This window comes from Ranitomeya variabilis, chromosome 1 (assembly GCF_051348905.1).
Source record: "Ranitomeya variabilis isolate aRanVar5 chromosome 1, aRanVar5.hap1, whole genome shotgun sequence".
Taxonomy (NCBI): Eukaryota; Metazoa; Chordata; class Amphibia; order Anura; family Dendrobatidae; genus Ranitomeya; species Ranitomeya variabilis.
In genome coordinates this window covers 1162197669-1162219033 of record NC_135232.1, presented here as the reverse complement: position 1 = coordinate 1162219033, position 21365 = coordinate 1162197669, and the positions used below count along the sequence as shown (strand labels likewise).

The window sequence follows — 21365 nt, the reverse complement described above, 5'->3', positions numbered from 1 at the left end:
TTAGGACTACTATCAGGACTATTGTAAGGACCATTATTAGGACTACAATCAGGACTATTGTAAGGACCATTATTAGGACTACTATCAGGACTATTGTAAGGACCATTATTAGGACTACTATCAGGACTATTGTAGGGACCATCATTAGGACTACTATCAGGACTATTGTAAGGACCATTATTTCGACTACAATCAGGACTACTATCAGGACTTTTGTAAGGACCATCATTACGACTACAATCAGGACTATTATTACCCTTTGGATTACTACTAATGTATCGTTTCCATCATGTTTCATTCATACATTGCAAAAGTTCTAATTTTTACAATCCTGTTTTCCTTTATTTATTGATATATAGCCGATGCTGCGACAAGAAAAGCTGTGGAAATCGTAACGAGACGCCGTCCGATCCAGTTATCATAGACAGGTATGACACCGCTCCTAAAATGACAGATAAAATCCATGGAACAGGTGAGGACTGATGGAGCAGACTTTAGTGAGCACGTCACCATTAAGAAAGAAGCAAAGGAGATTCAGATTCAGTCTGAGATGTTCAAAAGAAAACCAATAATTAAAAAGTAGTGACATCACAGGGAGCCAGCCTATCAAATCCACAGAGAGCAGACATCACAGGAAGCCAGCCTATCAAATCCACAGAGAGCAGTGACATCACAGGGAGCCAGCCTATCAAATCCACAGAGAGCAGTGACATCACATGGAGCCGGCCTATCAAATCCACAGAGAGCAGTGACATCACAGGGATCCAGCCTATCAAATCCACAGAGAGCAGTGACATCACAGGGAGCCAGCCTATCAAATCCACAGAGAGCAGTGACATCACAGGGAGCCAGCCTATCAAATCCACAGAGAGCAGACATCACAGGGAGCCAGCCTATCAAATCCACAGAGAGCAGTGACATCACAGAGAGCCGGCCTATCAAATCCACAGAGAGCAGTGACATCACAGGGAGCCGGCCTATCAAATCCACAGAGAGCAGTGACATCACATGGAGCCGGCCTATCAAATCCACAGAGAGCAGTGACATCACATGGAGCCAGCCTATCAAATCCACAGAGAGCAGTGACATTCACATGGAGCCAGCCTATCAAATCCACAGAGAGCAGTGACATCACAGGGAGCCAGCCTATCAAATCCACAGAGAGCAGTGACATCACAGGGAGCCAGCCTATCAAATCCACAGAGAGCAGTGACATCACATGGAGCCAGCCTATCAAATCCACAGAGAGCAGTGACATCACATGGAGGCAGCCTATCAAATCCACAGAGAGCAGTGACATCACAGGGAGCCAGCCTATCAAATCCACAGAGAGCAGTGACATCACATGGAGCCAGCCTATCAAATCCACAGAGAGCAGTGACATCACATGGAGCCAGCCTATCAAATCCACAGAGAGCAGTGACATCACATGGAGGCAGCCTATCAAATCCACAGAGAGCAGTGACATCACAGGGAGCCAGCCTATCAAATCCACAGAGAGCAGTGACATCACAGGGAGCCAGCCTATCAAATCCACAGAGAGCAGTGACATCACATGGAGCCAGCCTATCAAATCCACAGAGAGCAGTGACATCACATGGAGCCAGCCTATCAAATCCACAGAGAGCAGTGACATCACAGGGAGCCAGCCTATCAAATCCACAGAGAGCAGTGACATCACAGGGAGCCAGCCTATCAAATCCACAGAGAGCAGATATCACAGGGAGCCAGCCTATCAAATCCACAGAGAGCAGTGACATCACAGGGAGCCGGCCTATCAAATCCACAGAGAGCAGTGACATCACAGGGAGCCGGCCTATCAAATCCACAGAGAGCAGTGACATCACATGGAGCCGGCCTATCAAATCCACAGAGAGCAGTGACATCACATGGAGCCAGCCTATCAAATCCACAGAGCAGTGACATTCACATGGAGCCAGCCTATCAAATCCACAGAGAGCAGACATCACAGGGAGCCAGCCTATCAAATCCACAGAGAGCAGTGACATCACAGGGAGCCAGCCTATCAAATCCACAGAGAGCAGTGACATCACAGGGAGCCAGCCTATCAAATCCACAGAGAGCAGTGACATCACAGGGAGCCAGCCTATCAAATCCACAGAGAGCAGTGACATCACATGGAGCCAGCCTATCAAATCCACAGAGAGCAGTGACATCACAGGGAGCCGGCCTATCAAATCCACAGAGAGCAGTGACATCACAGGGAGCCAGCCTATCAAATCCACAGAGAGCAGTGACATCACAGGGAGCCAGCCTATCAAATCCACAGAGAGCAGTGACATCACATGGAGCCAGCCTATCAAATCCACAGAGAGCAGTGACATCACATGGAGCCAGCCTATCAAATCCACAGAGAGCAGTGACATCACATGGAGGCAGCCTATCAAATCCACAGAGAGCAGTGACATCACATGGAGCCAGCCTATCAAATCCACAGAGAGCAGTGACATCACATGAAGCCAGCCTATCAAATCCACAGAGAGCAGTGACATCACATGGAGCCAGCCTATCAAATCCACAGAGAGCAGAGACATCACAGGGAGCCAGCCTATCAAATCCACAGAGAGCAGTGACATCACAGGGAGCCAGCCTATCAAATCCACAGAGAGCAGTGACATCACATGAAGCCAGCCTATCAAATCCACAGAGAGCAGTGACATCACAGGGAGCCGGCCTATCAAATCCACAGAGAGCAGTGACATCACAGGGAGCCGGCCTATCAAATCCACAGAGAGCAGTGACATCACAGGGATCCGGCCTATCAAATCCACAGAGAGCAGACATCACATGGAGCCGGCCTATCAAATCCACAGAGAGCAGTGACATCACAGGGAGCCGGCCTATCAAATCCACAGAGAGCAGTGACATCACAGGGAGCCGGCCTATCAAATCCACAGAGAGCAGTGACATCACATGGAGCCGGCCTATCAAATCCACAGAGAGCAGTGACATCACATGGAGCCGGCCAATCAAATCCACAGAGAGCAGTGACATCACATGGAGCCGGCCTATCAAATCCACAGAGAGCAGTGACATCACATGGAGCCAGCCTATCAAATCCACAGAGAGCAGTGACATCACAGGGAGCCAGCCTATCAAATCCACAGAGAGCAGTGACATCACAGGGAGCCAGCCTATCAAATCCACAGAGAGCAGTGACATCACAGGGAGCCAGCCTATCAAATCCACAGGGAGCAGTGACATCACAGGGAGCCAGCCTCTCAAATCCACAGGGAGCAGTGACATCACAGGGAGCCAGCCTCTCAAATCCACAGGTAGCAGTGACATCACATGGAGCCAGCCTATCAAATCCACAGAGAGCAGTGACATCACAGGGAGCCAGCCTATCAAATCCACAGAGAGCAGTGACATCACAGGGAGCCAGCCTATCAAATCCACAGAGAGCAGTGACATCACAGGGAGCCAGCCTATCACATCCACAGAGAGCAGTGACATCACATGGAGCCAGCCTATCAAATCCACAGAGAGCAGTGACATCACATGGAGCCAGCCTATCAAATCCACAGAGAGCAGTGACATCACATGAAGCCAGCCTATCAAATCCACAGAGAGCAGTGACATCACAGGGAGCCAGCCTATCCAATCCACAGAGAGCAGTGACATCACAGGGAGCCAGCCTATCAAATCCACAGAGAGCAGTGACATCACAGGGATCCAGCCTATCAAATCCACAGAGAGCAGTGACATCACATGGAGCCAGCCTATCAAATACACAGAGAGCAGTGACATCACAGGGAGCCAGCCTATCAAATCCACAGAGAGCAGTGACATCACAGGGAGCCAGCCTATCAAATCCACAGAGAGCAGTGACATCACAGGGAGCCAGCCTATCAAATCCACAGAGTGCAGTGACATCACATGGAGCCAGCCTCTCAAATGCACAGAGAGCAGTGACATCACAGGGAGCCAGCCTATCAAATCCACAGAGAGCAGTGACATCACAGGGAGCCAGCCTATCAAATCCACAGAGAGCAGTGACATCACAGGGAGCCGGCCTATCAAATCCACAGAGAGCAGTGACATCACATGGAGCCGGCCTATCAAATCCACAGAGAGCAGTGACATCACATGGAGCCGGCCAATCAAATCCACAGAGAGCAGTGACATCACATGGAGCCGGCCTATCAAATCCACAGAGAGCAGTGACATCACATGGAGCCAGCCTATCAAATCCACAGAGAGCAGTGACATCACAGGGAGCCAGCCTATCAAATCCACAGGGAGCAGTGACATCACAGGGAGCCAGCCTATCAAATCCACAGGGAGCAGTGACATCACAGGGAGCCAGCCTATCAAATCCACAGGGAGCAGTGACATCACAGGGAGCCAGCCTCTCAAATCCACAGGGAGCAGTGACATCACATGGAGCCAGCCTATCAAATCCACAGAGAGCAGTGACATCACAGGGAGCCAGCCTATCAAATCCACAGAGAGCAGTGACATCACAGGGAGCCAGCCTATCAAATCCACAGAGAGCAGTGACATCACAGGGAGCCAGCCTATCACATCCACAGAGAGCAGTGACATCACATGGAGCCAGCCTATCAAATCCACAGAGAGCAGTGACATCACATGGAGCCAGCCTATCAAATCCACAGAGAGCAGTGACATCACATGAAGCCAGCCTATCCAATCCACAGAGAGCAGTGACATCACAGGGAGCCAGCCTATCAAATCCACAGAGAGCAGTGACATCACAGGGATCCAGCCTATCAAATCCACAGAGAGCAGTGACATCACATGGAGCCAGCCTATCAAATCCACAGAGAGCAGTGACATCACAGGGAGCCAGCCTATCAAATCCACAGAGAGCAGTGACATCACAGGGAGCCAGCCTATCAAATCCACAGAGAGCAGTGACATCACAGGGAGCCAGCCTATCAAATCCACAGAGTGCAGTGACATCACATGGAGCCAGCCTCTCAAATGCACAGAGAGCAGTGACATCACAGGGAGCCAGCCTATCAAATCCACAGAGAGCAGTGACATCACAGGGAGCCAGCCTATCAAATCCACAGAGAGCAGTGACATCACAGGGAGCCAGCCTATCAAATCCACAGAGAGCAGTGACATCACAGGGAGCCAGCCTCTCAAATCCACAGGGAGCAGTGACATCACAGGGAGCCAGCCTATCAAATCCACAGAGAGCAGTGACATCACAGGGAGCCAGCCTATCAAATCCACAGAGAGCAGTGACATCACATGGAGCCAGCCTCTCAAATCCACAGAGAGCAGTGACATCACAGGGAGCCAGCCTCTCAAATCCACAGAGAGCAGTGACATCACAGGGAGCCAGCCTATCAAATCCACAGAGAGCAGTGACATCACAGGGAGCCAGCCTATCAAATCCACATAGAGCAGTGACATCACAGGGAGCCAGCCTATCAAATCCACAGAGAGTAGTGACATCACATGGATCCCACCCATCAAATCCACAGAGAGCAGTGACATCACAGGGATCCAGCCTATCACATCCACAGAGAACAGTGACATCAGATGGAGCCAGCCTATCAAATCCACAGAGAGCAGTGACATCACAGGGAGCCAGCCTATCAAATCCACAGAGAGCTGTGACATCACATGGAGGCAGCCTATCAAATCCACAGAGAGCAGTGACATCACATGGAGCCAGCCTATCAAATCCACAGAGAGCAGTGACATCACATGGAGCCAGCCTATCAAATCCACAGAGAGCAGTGACATCACATGGAGCCAGCCTATCAAATCCACAGAGAGCAGTGACATCACAGGGAGCCAGCCTATCAAATCCACAGAGAGCAGTGACATCACAGGGATCCAGCCTATCAAATCCACAGAGAGCAGTGACATCACATGGAGCCAGCCTATCAAATCCACAGAGAGCAGACATCACAGGGAGCCGGCCTATCAAATCCACAGAGAGCAGTGACATCACAGGGAGCCGGCCTATCAAATCCACAGAGAGCAGTGACATCACATGGAGCCGGCCTATCACATCCACAGAGAGAAGTGACATCACATGGAGCCAGCCTATCAAATCCACAGAGAGCAGTGACATCACATGGAGCCGGCCTATCAAATCCACAGAGAGCAGTGACATCACAGGGAGCCAGCCTATCAAATCCACAGGGAGCAGTGACATCACAGGGAGCCGGCCTCTCAAATCCACAGGGAGCAGTGACATCACATGGAGCCGGCCTATCAAATCTACAGAGAGCAGTGACATCACAGGGAGCCAGCCTATCAAATCCACAGAGAGCAGTGACATCACAGGGAGCCAGCCTATCAAATCCACAGAGAGCAGTGACATCACAGGGAGCCAGCCTATCAAATCCACAGAGAGCAGTGACATCACAGGGAGCCAGCCTATCAAATCCACAGAGAGCAGTGACATCACAGGGAGCCAGCCTATCAAATCCACATAGAGCAGTGACATCACAGGGAGCCAGCCTATCAAATCCACAGAGAGCAGTGACATCACAGGGAGCCAGCCTATCAAATCCACAGAGAGCAGTGACATCACATGGAGCCAGCCTATCAAATCCACAGAGAGCAGTGACATCACATGGAGCCAGCCTCTCAAATCCACAGAGAGCAGTGACATCACAGGGAGCCAGCCTCTCAAATCCACAGAGAGCAGTGACATCACAGGGAGCCAGCCTATCAAATCCACAGAGAGCAGTGACATCACATGGAGCCAGCCTATCAAATCCACAGAGAGCAGTGACATCACATGGAGCCAGCCTATCAAATCCACAGAGAGCAGTGACATCACATGGATCCCACCCATCAAATCCACAGAGAGCAGTGACATCACATGGAGCCAGCCTATCAAATCCACAGAGAGCAGTGACATCACAGGGATCCAGCCTATCAAATCCACAGAGAGCAGTGACATTACATGGAGCCAGCCTATCAAATCCACAGAGAGCAGTGACATCACATGGAGCCAGCCTATCAAATCCACAGAGAGCAGTGACATCACATGGAGCCAGCCTATCAAATCCACAGAGAGCAGTGACATCACATGGAGCCAGCCTATCAAATCCACAGAGAGCAGTGACATCACATGGAGCCAGCCTATCAAATCCACAGAGAGCAGTGACATCACATGGAGCCAGCCTATCAAATCCACAGAGAGCAGTGACATCACATGGAGCCAGCCTATCAAATCCACAGAGAGCAGACATCACAGGGAGCCAGCCTATCAAATCCACAGAGAGCAGTGACATCACAGGGAGCCGGCCTATCAAATCCACAGAGAGCAGTGACATCACATGGAGCCGGCCTATCACATCCACAGAGAGAAGTGACATCACATGGAGCCGGCCTATCAAATCCACAGAGAGCAGTGACATCACATGGAGCCGGCCTATCAAATCCACAGAGAGCAGTGACATCACATGGAGCCGGCCTATCAAATCCACAGAGAGCAGTGACATCACATGGAGCCAGCCTATCAAATCCACAGAGAGCAGTGACATCACATGGAGCCAGCCTATCAAATCCACAGAGAGCAGTGACATCACATGGAGCCAGCCTATCAAATCCACAGAGAGCAGTGACATCACAGGGAGCCAGCCTATCAAATCCACAGAGAGCAGTGACATCACATGGAGCCAGCCTATCAAATCCACAGAGAGCAGTGACATCACATGGAGCCAGCCTATCAAATCCACAGAGAGCAGTGACATCACATGGAGCCAGCCTATCAAATCCACAGAGAGCAGTGACATCACATGGAGCCAGCCTATCAAATCCACAGAGAGCAGTGACATCACATGGAGCCAGCCTATCAAATCCACAGAGAGCAGACATCACAGGGAGCCAGCCTATCAAATCCACAGAGAGCAGTGACATCACAGGGAGCCAGCCTATCAAATCCACAGAGAGCAGTGACATCACATGGAGCCGGCCTATCACATCCACAGAGAGAAGTGACATCACATGGAGCCGGCCTATCAAATCCACAGAGAGCAGTGACATCACATGGAGCCGGCCTATCAAATCCACAGAGAGCAGTGACATCACATGGAGCCGGCCTATCAAATCCACAGAGAGCAGTGACATCACATGGAGCCAGCCTATCAAATCCACAGAGAGCAGTGACATCACATGGAGCCAGCCTATCAAATCCACAGAGAGCAGTGACATCACATGGAGCCGGCCTATCAAATCCACAGAGAGCAGTGACATCACAGGGAGCCGGCCTATCAAATCCACAGAGAGCAGTGACATCACAGGGAGCCAGCCTATCAAATCCACAGAGAGCAGTGACATCACAGGGAGCCAGCCTATCAAATCCACAGAGAGCAGTGACATCACAGGGAGCCAGCCTATCAAATCCACAGAGAGCAGTGACATCACATGGAGCCAGCCTATCAAATCCACAGAGAGCAGTGACATCACATGGAGCCAGCCTATCAAATCCACAGAGAGCAGTGACATCACAGGGAGCCAGCCTATCAAATCCACAGAGAGCAGTGACATCACAGGGAGCCAGCCTATCAAATCCACAGAGAGCAGTGACATCACAGGGAGCCAGCCTATCAAATCCACAGAGAGCAGTGACATCACATGGAGCCAGCCTATCAAATCCACAGAGAGCAGTGACATCACATGGAGCCAGCCTATCAAATCCACAGAGAGCAGTGACATCACATGGAGCCAGCCTATCAAATCCACAGAGAGCAGTGACATCACATGGAGCCAGCCTATCAAATCTACAGAGAGCAGTGACATCACATGGAGCCAGCCTATCAAATCCACAGAGAGCAGTGACATCACATGGAGCCAGCCTATCAAATCCACAGAGAGCAGACATCACAGGGAGCCAGCCTATCAAATCCACAGAGAGCAGTGACATCACAGGGAGCCAGCCTATCAAATCCACAGAGAGCAGTGACATCACATGGAGCCGGCCTATCACATCCACAGAGAGAAGTGACATCACATGGAGCCGGCCTATCAAATCCACAGAGAGCAGTGACATCACATGGAGCCGGCCTATCAAATCCACAGAGAGCAGTGACATCACATGGAGCCGGCCTATCAAATCCACAGAGAGCAGTGACATCACATGGAGCCAGCCTATCAAATCCACAGAGAGCAGTGACATCACATGGAGCCAGCCTATCAAATCCACAGAGAGCAGTGACATCACATGGAGCCGGCCTATCAAATCCACAGAGAGCAGTGACATCACAGGGAGCCGGCCTATCAAATCCACAGAGAGCAGTGACATCACAGGGAGCCAGCCTATCAAATCCACAGAGAGCAGTGACATCACAGGGAGCCAGCCTATCAAATCCACAGAGAGCAGTGACATCACAGGGAGCCAGCCTATCAAATCCACAGAGAGCAGTGACATCACATGGAGCCAGCCTATCAAATCCACAGAGAGCAGTGACATCACATGGAGCCAGCCTATCAAATCCACAGAGAGCAGTGACATCACAGGGAGCCAGCCTATCAAATCCACAGAGAGCAGTGACATCACAGGGAGCCAGCCTATCAAATCCACAGAGAGCAGTGACATCACAGGGAGCCAGCCTATCAAATCCACAGAGAGCAGTGACATCACAGGGAGCCAGCCTATCAAATCCACAGAGAGCAGTGACATCACATGGAGCCAGCCTATCAAATCCACAGAGAGCAGTGACATCACATGGAGCCAGCCTATCAAATCCACAGAGAGCAGTGACATCACATGGAGCCAGCCTATCAAATCCACAGAGAGCAGTGACATCACAGGGAGCCAGCCTATCAAATCCACAGAGAGCAGTGACATCACAGGGAGCCAGCCTATCACATCCACAGAGAGCAGTGACATCACATGGAGCCAGCCTATCAAATCCACAGAGAGCAGTGACATCACAGGGAGCCAGCCTATCACATCCACAGAGAGCAGTGACATCACATGGAGCCAGCCTATCAAATCCACAGAGAGCAGTGACATCACAGGGAGCCAGCCTATCAAATCCACAGAGAGCAGTGACATCACAGGGAGCCAGCCTATCAAATCCACAGAGAGCAGTGACATCACAGGGAGCCAGCCTCTCAAATCCACAGGGAGCAGTGACATCACAGGGAGCCAGCCTATCAAATCCACATAGAGCAGTGACATCACAGGGAGCCAGCCTATCAAATCCACAGAGAGCAGTGACATCACAGGGAGCCAGCCTATCAAATCCACAGAGAGCAGTGACATCACAGGGAGCCAGCCTCTCAAATCCACAGGGAGCAGTGACATCACAGGGAGCCAGCCTATCAAATCCACATAGAGCAGTGACATCACAGGGAGCCAGCCTATCAAATCCACAGAGAGCAGTGACATCACAGGGAGCCAGCCTATCAAATCCACAGAGAGCAGTGACATCACATGGAGCCAGCCTATCAAATCCACAGAGAGCAGTGACATCACAGGGAGCCAGCCTCTCAAATCCACAGAGAGCAGTGACATCACAGGGAGCCAGCCTATCAAATCCACAGAGAGTAGTGACATCACATGGATCCCACCCATCAAATCCACAGAGAGCAGTGACATCACATGGATCCCACCCATCAAATCCACAGAGAGCAGTGACATCACAGGGATCCAGCCTATCACATGCACAGAGAACAGTGACATCAGATGGAGCCAGCGTATCAAATCCATAGAGAGCAGTGACATCACATGGAGCCAGCCTATCAAATCCACAGAGAGCAGTGACATCACATGGAGCCAGCCTATCAAATCCACAGAGAGCAGTGACATCACATGGAGCCAGCCTATCAAATCCACAGAGAGCAGTGACATCACATGGAGCCAGCCTATCAAATCCACAGAGAGCAGTGACATCACATGGAGCCAGCCTATCAAATCCACAGAGAGCAGTGACATCACAGGGATCCAGCCTATCAAATCCACAGAGAGCAGTGACATCACATGGAGCCAGCCTATCAAATCCACAGAGAGCAGTGACATCACAGGGAGCCAGCCTATCAAATCCACAGAGAGCAGTGACATCACAGGGAGCCAGCCTATCAAATCCACAGAGAGCAGTGACATCACATGGAGCCAGCCTATCACATCCACAGAGAGAAGTGACATCACATGGAGCCGGCCTATCAAATCCACAGAGAGCAGTGACATCACATGGAGCCGGCCTATCAAATCCACAGAGAGCAGTGACATCACATGGAGCCAGCCTATCAAATCCACAGAGAGCAGTGACATCACATGGAGCCAGCCTATCAAATCCACAGAGAGCAGTGACATCACATGGAGCCAGCCTATCAAATCCACAGAGAGCAGTGACATCACATGGAGCCAGCCTATCAAATCCACAGAGAGCAGTGACATCACATGGAGCCAGCCTATCAAATCCACAGAGAGCAGTGACATCACAGGGAGCCAGCCTATCAAATCCACAGAGAGCAGTGACATCACAGGGAGCCAGCCTATCAAATCCACAGAGAGCAGTGACATCACAGGGAGCCAGCTTATCAAATCCACAGAGAGCAGTGACATCACATGGAGCCAGCCTATCAAATCCACAGAGAGCAGTGACATCACATGGAGCCAGCCTATCAAATCCACAGAGAGCAGTGACATCACATGGAGCCAGCCTATCAAATCCACAGAGAGCAGTGTCATCACAGGGAGCCAGCCTATCAAATCTACAGAGAGCAGTGACATCACAGGGAGCCAGCCTATCACATCCACAGAGAGCAGTGACATCACATGGAGCCAGCCTATCAAATCCACAGAGAGCAGTGACATCACATGGAGCCAGCCTATCAAATCCACAGAGAGCAGTGACATCACAGGGAGCCAGCCTATCAAATCCACAGAGAGCAGTGACATCACAGGGAGCCAGCCTATCAAATCCACAGAGAGTAGTGACATCACATGGATCCCACCCATCAAATCCACAGAGAGCAGTGACATCACAGGGAGCCAGCCTATCAAATCCACAGAGAGCAGTGACATCACATGGAGGCAGCCTATCAAATCCACAGAGAGCAGTGACATCACATGGATCCCACCCATCAAATCCACAGAGAGCAGTGACATCACATGGAGGCAGCCTATCAAATCCATAGAGAGCAGTGACATCACATGGATCCCACCCATCAAATCCACAGAGAGCAGTGACATCACAGAGAGCCAGCCTATCAAATCCACAGAGAGCAGTGACATCACAGGGAGCCAGCCTATCAAATCCACAGAGAGCAGTGACATCACAGGGAGCCAGCCTATCAAATCCATAGAGAGCAGTGACATCACATGGATCCCACCCATCAAATCCACAGAGAGCAGTGACATCACATGGAGGCAGCCTATCAAATCCATAGAGAGCAGTGACATCACATGGATCCCACCCATCAAATCCACAGAGAGCAGTGACATCACAGAGAGCCAGCCTATCAAATCCACAGAGAGCAGTGACATCACATGGAGCCAGCCTATCAAATCCACAGAGAGCAGTGACATCACATGGAGCCAGCCTATCAAATCCACAGAGAGCAGTGACATCACAGGGAGCCAGCCTCTCAAATCCACATAGAGCAGTGACATCACAGGGAGCCAGCCTATCAAATCCACAGAGAGCAGTGACATCACAGGGAGCCAGCCTATCAAATCCACAGAGAGCAGTGACATCACAGGGAGCCAGCCTATCACATCCACAGAGAGCAGTGACATCACATGGAGCCAGCCTATCAAATCCACAGAGAGCAGTGACATCACAGGGAGCCAGCCTATCACATCCACAGAGAGCAGTGACATCACATGGAGCCAGCCTCTCAAATCCACATAGAGCAGTGACATCACAGGGAGCCAGCCTATCAAATCCACATAGAGCAGTGACATCACAGGGAGCCAGCCTATGTGGATTTGATAGGCTGGCTCCCTGTGATGTCACTGCTCTCTGTGGATTTGATAGGCTGGCTCCATGTGATGTCACTGCTCTATGTGGATTTGAGAGGCTGGCTCCCTGTGATGTCACTGCTCTCTGTGGATTTGATAGGCTGGCTCCATGTGATGTCACTGCTCTCTGTGGATTTGATAGGCTGGCTCCCTGTGATGTCACTGCTCTCTGTGGATTTGATAGGCTGGCTCCCTGTGATGTCACTGCTCTATCAAATCACATGGATCCCACCCATCAAATCCACAGAGAGTAGTGACATCACATGGATCCCACCCATCAAATCCACAGAGAGCAGTGACATCACATGGATCCCACCCATCAAATCCACAGAGAGCAGTGACATCACAGGGATCCAGCCTATCACATCCACAGAGAACAGTGACATCACAGAGAGCCAGCCTATCAAATCCACAGAGAGCAGTGACATCACAGGGAGCCAGCCTATCAAATCCACAGAGAGCAGTGACATCACATCGAGCCAGCCTATCAAATCCACAGAGAGTAGTGACATCACATGGAGCCAGCCTATCAAATCCACAGAGAGTAGTGACATCACATGGAGCCAGCCTATCAAATCCAAAGAGAGCAGTGACATCACAGGGATCCCACCCATCAAATCCACAGAGAGCAGTGACATCACAGGGAGCCAGCCTATCAAACCAACAGAAAGTATTGAGCTCTTGGCCAAAGTCCTTTGTTCCTGATGTGCTCATGCATAGACTTATGGTTTTGTGGGATTTTGGCCCAAGTGTTCTGATTCTGTGTGGGCTCTTAACAGAGTCTTTTCTTTGTGGTAAGCTCTTACCAGAGTCTCCTCATTCTGGTGGGCTCTTACCAGAGTGTCCTCATTCTGGTGGGCTCTTACCAGAGTCTCCTCATTCTGGTGGGCTCTTACCAGAGTCTCCTCATTCTGGTGGGCTCTTACCAGAGTCTCCTCATTCTGGTGGGCTCTTACCAGAGTCTCCTCATTCTGGTGGGCTCTTACCAGAGTCTCCTCATTCTGGTGGGCTCTTACCAGAGTCTCCTCATTCTGGTGGGCACTTACCAGAGTCTCCTCATTCTGGTGGGCACTTACCAGAGTCTCCTCATTCTGGTGGGCTCTTACCAGAGTCTCCTCATTCTGGTGGGCTCTTACCAGAGTTTCCGCAATCTGGTGGGCTCTTACCAGAGTCTTCTCGTTCTGGTGGGCTCTTACCAGAGTCTTCTCGTTCTGGTGGGCTCTTACCAGAGTTTCCGCAATATGGTGGGCTCTTACCAGAGTCTTCTCGTTCTGGTGGGCTCTTACCAGAGTCTTCTCATTCTGGTGGGCTCTTACCAGAGTTTCCGCAATCTGGTGGGCTCTTACCAGAGTCTTCTCGTTCTGGTGGGCTCTTACCAGAGTCTTCTCGTTCTGGTGGGCTCTTACCAGAGTCTTCTCGTTCTGGTGGGCTCTTACCAGAGTCTCCTCATTCTGGTGGGCTCTTACCAGAGTCTCCTCATTCTGGTGGGCTCTTACTAGAGTCTCCTCATTCTGGTGGGCTCTTACCAGAGTTTCCGCATTCTGGTGGGCTCTTACCAGAGTCTTCTCGTTCTGGTGGGCTCTTACCAGAGTTTCCGCAATCTGGTGGGCTCTTACCAGAGTCTTCTCGTTCTGGTGGGCTCTTACCAGAGTCTTCTCGTTCTGGTGGGCTCTTACCAGAGTTTCCGCAATATGGTTGGCTCTTACCAGAGTCTTCTCGTTCTGGTGGGCTCTTACCAGAGTCTTCTCATTCTGGTGGGCTCTTACCAGAGTTTCCGCAATCTGGTGGGCTCTTACCAGAGTCTTCTCGTTCTGGTGGGCTCTTACCAGAGTCTTCTCGTTCTGGTGGGCTCTTACCAGAGTTTCCACAATCTGGTGGGCTCTTACCAGAGTCTCCTCATTCTGGTGGGCTCTTACCAGAGTCTCCTCATTCTGGTGGGCTCTTACCAGAGTCTCCTCATTCTGGTGGGCTCTTACCAGAGTCTCCTCATTCTGGTGGGCACTTACCAGAGTCTCCTCATTCTGGTGGGCACTTACCAGAGTCTCCTCATTCTGGTGGGCTCTTACCAGAGTCTCCTCATTCTGGTGGGCTCTTACCAGAGTTTCCGCAATCTGGTGGGCTCTTACCAGAGTCTTCTCGTTCTGGTGGGCTCTTACCAGAGTCTTCTCGTTCTGGTGGGCTCTTACCAGAGTTTCCGCAATATGGTGGGCTCTTACCAGAGTCTTCTCGTTCTGGTGGGCTCTTACCAGAGTCTTCTCATTCTGGTGGGCTCTTACCAGAGTTTCCGCAATCTGGTGGGCTCTTACCAGAGTCTTCTCGTTCTGGTGGGCTCTTACCAGAGTCTTCTCGTTCTGGTGGGCTCTTACCAGAGTCTTCTCGTTCTGGTGGGCTCTTACCAGAGTCTCCTCATTCTGGTGGGCTCTTACCAGAGTCTCCTCATTCTGGTGGGCTCTTACTAGAGTCTCCTCATTCTGGTGGGCTCTTACCAGAGTTTCCGCATTCTGGTGGGCTCTTACCAGAGTCTTCTCGTTCTGGTGGGCTCTTACCAGAGTTTCCGCAATCTGGTGGGCTCTTACCAGAGTCTTCTCGTTCTGGTGGGCTCTTACCAGAGTCTTCTCGTTCTGGTGGGCTCTTACCAGAGTTTCCGCAATATGGTGGGCTCTTACCAGAGTCTTCTCGTTCTGGTGGGCTCTTACCAGAGTCTTCTCATTCTGGTGGGCTCTTACCAGAGTTTCCGCAATCTGGTGGGCTCTTACCAGAGTCTTCTCGTTCTGGTGGGCTCTTACCAGAGTCTTCTCGTTCTGGTGGGCTCTTACCAGAGTTTCCACAATCTGGTGGGCTCTTACCAGAGTCTCCTCATTCTGGTGGGCTCTTACCAGAGTTTCCGCATTCTGGTGGGCTCTTACCAGAGTCTCATCGTTCTTGTGCATTTTTCGTGCATTTGGCCAGCGTCCTGTAATCCTCGGTTGTCTGGTTCTACTTTGATGTTTTGGTTCTCGTGGCCTGTTGACCATAGTCAGATAATGGGGAGCACTTGAACGTAGTAGATGGGGATCAATTTGAGGCTGTGGATGGACACATGAAGGCAGATACTTGGAGGTAGATACTGTGGGTCACATGGAGGCAGATACTGGGAGACAGTCGGAGACAGATATAGGGTGGTAGCCTCACGCCGTTAGAGATCTTCTAAGCACAAGTTTTTCACAACTACACCTTTCTATTGCTACTACTTCTGAGTCCACCATAAACAATCTAATGTCATGTTACAATGTATCAGTGCTGGGAAATGTACATCTTTGAACCAGCGATGGACACCGACTTCTTAGCTGAGCCAGGGGGTTAAATGCAATCTGATATGTTTTTCAAATAGCTCACTGAGGAAGGTCTAATGGTGACCAAAATGTTTGTGAACCTTATTGCTGGAATTCTTATTAAATCATTTATTTCATTTCATCTACTTTGAGTGCCAAGTTTTCATACATATCTTAGGCTAAAGACCAGGCTGAGTATCTCACAAAGGATTGTTCTCAGCTGCCGAAATCTACAGTTAGAATGTTTCTATTCACTGATCGCAAGCAGAGCAATGATACACAATGATCAGTGATACTAAGATGGTCCGAGCGCTACTAGAACATGGCAGGTAGTCATGTCATAGACGTGCTGACCATCGTATGGTCTATGATGGCGCACTAGCATAGCCAGATGTTACTCTTTATCCCGGTTTCCAGCCTTCTCAAGATCAGTCTTCAGATGTTACTAAGATTTGCCCCATTCCACAGCAGCATATGGAAAGCTTTCTTGTATCCCGAATGTGTAGACACTCACATGCATGTAGGGTGGTTGCTCATTCTGGGTATGTTGAGTGGTTGATCATTTTGGGGATGCAGGGTGGTTGATCATTCCTGGGATCTAGAGTGGTTGATCATTTCAGGGATGTAGGGTGGTTGATCATTCCTGGGATGTAGGGTTGTTGATCATTCCTGGGATGTAGGGTAGTTGATCATTCCTGGGATGTAGGGTGGTTGATCATTTCAGGGAGGTAGGGTGGTTGATCCTTCCGGGGAGGTAGGTTGGTTGATCCTTCCGGGGAGGTAGGGTGGTTGATCATTCCGGGGAGGTAGGATGGTTGATCATTCTGGGGAGCTCGGGTGGTTGATGATTCCAGGGAGGTAGGGTGGTTGATGATTCCTGGTAGGTAGGGTGGTTGATGATTCCAGGGAGGTAGGGTGGTTGATCATTCCTGGGAGGTAGGGTGGTTGATGATTCCTGGAACGTAGGGTGGTTGATCATTCCTGGGATGTAGGGTGGTTGATCATTCCTGGGATGTTGGGTGGTTGATCTTTCCTGTGATGTAGGATTGTTGATCATTCCTGGGATCTAGAGTGGTTGATCATTTCGGGGATGTAGGGTGGTTGATCATTCCAGGGAAGTAGGATGGTTCATCATTATGTGGATGTAGGGTGGTTCATCTTTCTGTGGATGTAGGGTGGCTCATCATTCCAGGGATTTAAGGTGGTTCATCATTCTGGGGATGTAGGGTGATTCATCTTTCTGTGGATGTAGGGTGGCTCATCATTCCGGGGATTTAAGGTGGTTCATCATTCTGGGGATGTAGGGTGGTTGATCATTCCTGGGATGTAGGGTGGTTGATCATTCCTGGGAGGTAGGGTGGTTGATGATTCCAGGGAGGTAGGGTGGTTGATCATTCCTGGGAGGTAGGGTGGTTGATGATTCCAGGGAGGTAGGGTGGTTGATCATTCCTGGGAGGTAGGGTGGTTGATCATTCCTGGGATGTTGGGTGGTTGATCTTTCCTGGGATGTAGGATTGTTGATCATTCGTGGGATCTAGAGTGGTTGATCATTTCGGGGATGTAGGGTGGTTGATCATTCCAGGGAAGTAGGATGGTTCATCATTATGTGGATGTAGGGTGGCTCATCATTCCGGGGATTTAAGGTGGTTCATCATTATGTGGATGTAGGGTGGTTCATCTTTCCGTGGATGTAGGGTGGCTCATCATTCCGGGGATTTAAGGTGGTTCATTATTCTGGGGATGTAGGGTGGTTGATCATTCCTGGGATGTAGGGTGATTGATCATTCCGGGGAGGTAGGGTGGTTGATCATTATAGGGATGTAGGATGGTTCATCATTACGGGGATGTAGGGTGGTTCATCATTACGGGGATGTAGGGAGGTTGATCATTCCTGGGATGTAGGGTGGTTGATCATTCCGGGGATGTAGGGTGGTTGATCATTCCAGGGATGTAGGGTGGTTTATCGTTATAGGGATGTAGGATGGTTCATCATTATGGGGATGTAGGGTGGTTCATCATTACAGGGATGTAGGGTGGCTCATCATTTCGAGGTTGTAGGGTGGTGGATCATTCCTGGGATGTAGGATGGTTCATCAGTCTGGGGATGTAGGGTGATTAATGGGTGATGCCTGTGGCCCGGTTTGCTGCTATGTCCCGTTAGACTTGGGTGGTCTTTAGGCCTGCTCTGTCTGTCTCCTCTGAGCCCCTCTTGTCACAGCCCAGCCCCAGTGGTTTAGAAAGCGTGATAAGTGCCCTATCAACATGTTAATCAAATTACTTATGAGCCAAAATTGAGGCTTTTCATTAATTATACAAGATTATTCTAATTGGAAATTCAAATTTATTCGCTCTGAACAGAAGGTGTTCTGCAATGTTTCAGGGAATTTGCATATTAAATGGGGAGAGTGGCACATTATGTATGCTAATTTATGCGTATTGTCTTTATTTTTAACTGGCAGACCATATGCATGGCTGCTGCTTAAGTAGGTGAAAAGTGTCAGGGAGTTTCATCCCCGCTCGCTGGAGTCTTGGCTCTGGCAGCAGCAGGGGGAACGGCATCACCTGGTGCCAGGAGCGCAGGGTTCATTACAGTCTCCACGGTACATTACTATGGAAATGATGAGGAGACGTCTAATAATGGAACCGCGTATAAATATATTCCTCATTGCGGCTTTCACCCATTCCGTGTTTGTGAAGGGTGTGGATGAAGACGCCATGAGTTCTGCTAGGGTTGTGTCTGTGGAAGCCACCAATGACCCAGAACCATTGAGGACGAGGCTTATGGTGACCTCAGATGAGTAGAAACACCTGTCACTGGATCCGCTGACTATGACCTCCCACCTATAGTCTTCGGCCAAAGGGGTCTGTGTGCTCCTTCAGTATGCAGAGGCCACCCCCACCTCTCCACCGTCATCCACCACTACCTCTCCACCGTCATCCACCACCACCTCTCCACCGTCATCCACCACTACCTCTCCACTGTCACCCACCTCCACCTCTCCACCGTCACCCACCTCTGTCACCCGCCTCCACTGTCACCCACCTCCACCTCTCCACTGTCACCCGCCTCCACCTCTCCACCGTCACCCACCACCACCTCTCCAACGCTACCCCCACCTCTCCACTGTCACCCACCTCCACCTCTCTACCGTCACCTGCCTCCACCTCTCCACTGTCACCCGCCTCCACCTCTCCACCGTCACCCACCACCACCTCTCCAACGCTACCCCCACCTCCCCACCGTCACCCACCTCTCCACCGTCACCCACTTCCACATCTCCACCATCACCAACCACTACCTCTTCATCGTTCTCACTTTTCCACTGTAACCCACCACTACCTCTACATCATCAGCCACCACTACTTCTCCACGTCACCACTTCTCCACGGTCACCCTCCACTACTTCCTCTGTCATCCATCACCACCTCGCCACCGTTTCCCACCACCACCTTTCAACAGTCATTCACAACCACCTCTCTACCGTCACTCGCCACTACTTGTCACCCACCACCACTTCTCTATCATCACCAACCAATACAAGGCTGTGCAGCCGCATAGGCAGTGTGCTGTACAGCAAATAACAAGGCTGTGCAGCTGGAGAGGCAGTTTACTGTACATCAGATAAAATAAGGCTGTGCAGCTGGAGAGGCAGTGTGCTCTACAGCAGACTATACAAGGCTGTGCAGCTGGAGAGGCAGTGTCCTGTATAGCAGATAATACAAGGCTGTCAAGCCAGATAGGCAATGTGCTCTACAGCAGACTATACAAGGCTGTGCAGCTGGGGAGGCAGTTTACTGTACAGCAGATAATACAATGTTGTGCAGCTGGAGAGGCAGTGTCCTGTATACGTACTGATACTTGGTGACAAACCCTCCGCTGTGACGTGCGCTGGCTCTGTCTAGATTCTCAGCCTCATAAATGGAAACATGAACATTTCCACTAACTGACAGCAAGCAGAGATCTTGAGAGTAATGAGGCTGCCGCCGGCATCATGTGGGTGATGTGCTCCCAGCCGGTGATGCTCCATGATGGCGGCGCCTCCAGCTGGCCGGCGGGGTGCGGGACATATGGTGCCAGGTGGGAATATAGGTTGTATTGTTTATCAACATTGGCTATAAACGTGTGCAGCCATATGCCGGTGTGCAGCCATATGCCGGTGTGCCCGCGCCGCCGCTCCCCGGTGCACAGCAGCCCATGTATAATTCACCGCGCCCGGCGGCTGCGTCCCCCACACATCAATATTTCATGACTCCTGGAAGCCGCCGTGTCTCGTCTGGCTGCTGCTCACCGAGTCTCTCCCCGTCTTCCTACATCTGCACCATCCTGTGATCCTCCGAGCACCGCACCAATGTTCTTCTCATCCCGGCACACCGCCTTTATTTCTACAGACCCCTCCATTGATTGGAAATGGGCAGAAGGTCACCGGCCCCAAGGGGCCCCAAACACAAGAAATGCAGCCTGAGCTTCCCGGAGAGCGAGGAGGCAATGACCAGTACAGAAACGGCGCTGCAATCCCCACGGCAGTGGTGTACCGAACGTTACTATATTACTACAGTCCTCGCACCCCGATGTCCCAGGAGCCGCCCCCGAGGAGCTGCACCCCCAAATAATGTTACCAAGCGCAGGCCCCACTGACAGTGCAACTCCCGCCGAAGTCCAGGTAGATGTTCCTCCTAGCTCAAGCCCTATTCTCCAAAACCCGACCCCACCATCCGGGCTCTGAGGATCTGAAGTTGTGGGTGGTGATAATCACCTGGGCACCCAGACCACAAGATCCCCTCGCCGGGGCCAGTAGTCCCAGGCAGTAGTCACGGTCTCCCAACTTTTGGTTGGTCGACATCTTTTGTAGCTCCCCCCTGGTATAGTCTATAGTCACAGTCCACGCTCCTTCAGATGACACGACCGCAGCACATGTATCCAGCTCCAGCCGGCCACTGATCTCCAATCTCCATAGGCCATCCATACAGGGGGTCCAGGAGACCCTCGCCCCTTGTTGTCACTGCACCAGTCACTCACTAAACAGGTCTTATTGTGCCCCCTCTCCTGGGATCAGCCCCTTGCATGGGCAGAAGTGCGCACAAACTCCCCCAAAGCGAACTGTGCATTGGTGGAGGTATCT

At 51.0% G+C, this 21365-nt stretch overlaps 1 protein-coding gene across 1 annotated transcript in view; it reads left to right on the top strand.

The window, feature by feature from the left end:
• LOC143793453 (transcription factor COE3-like) overlaps positions 1-21365 on the top strand; it is a 224458-nt gene that overhangs the window by 72436 nt on the left and 130657 nt on the right. The window contains exon 6 of the mRNA XM_077280435.1: positions 360-428. Within this exon, the coding sequence (XP_077136550.1) occupies positions 360-428 (69 nt within the window). The remainder of the gene's footprint in view (positions 1-359; positions 429-21365) is intronic.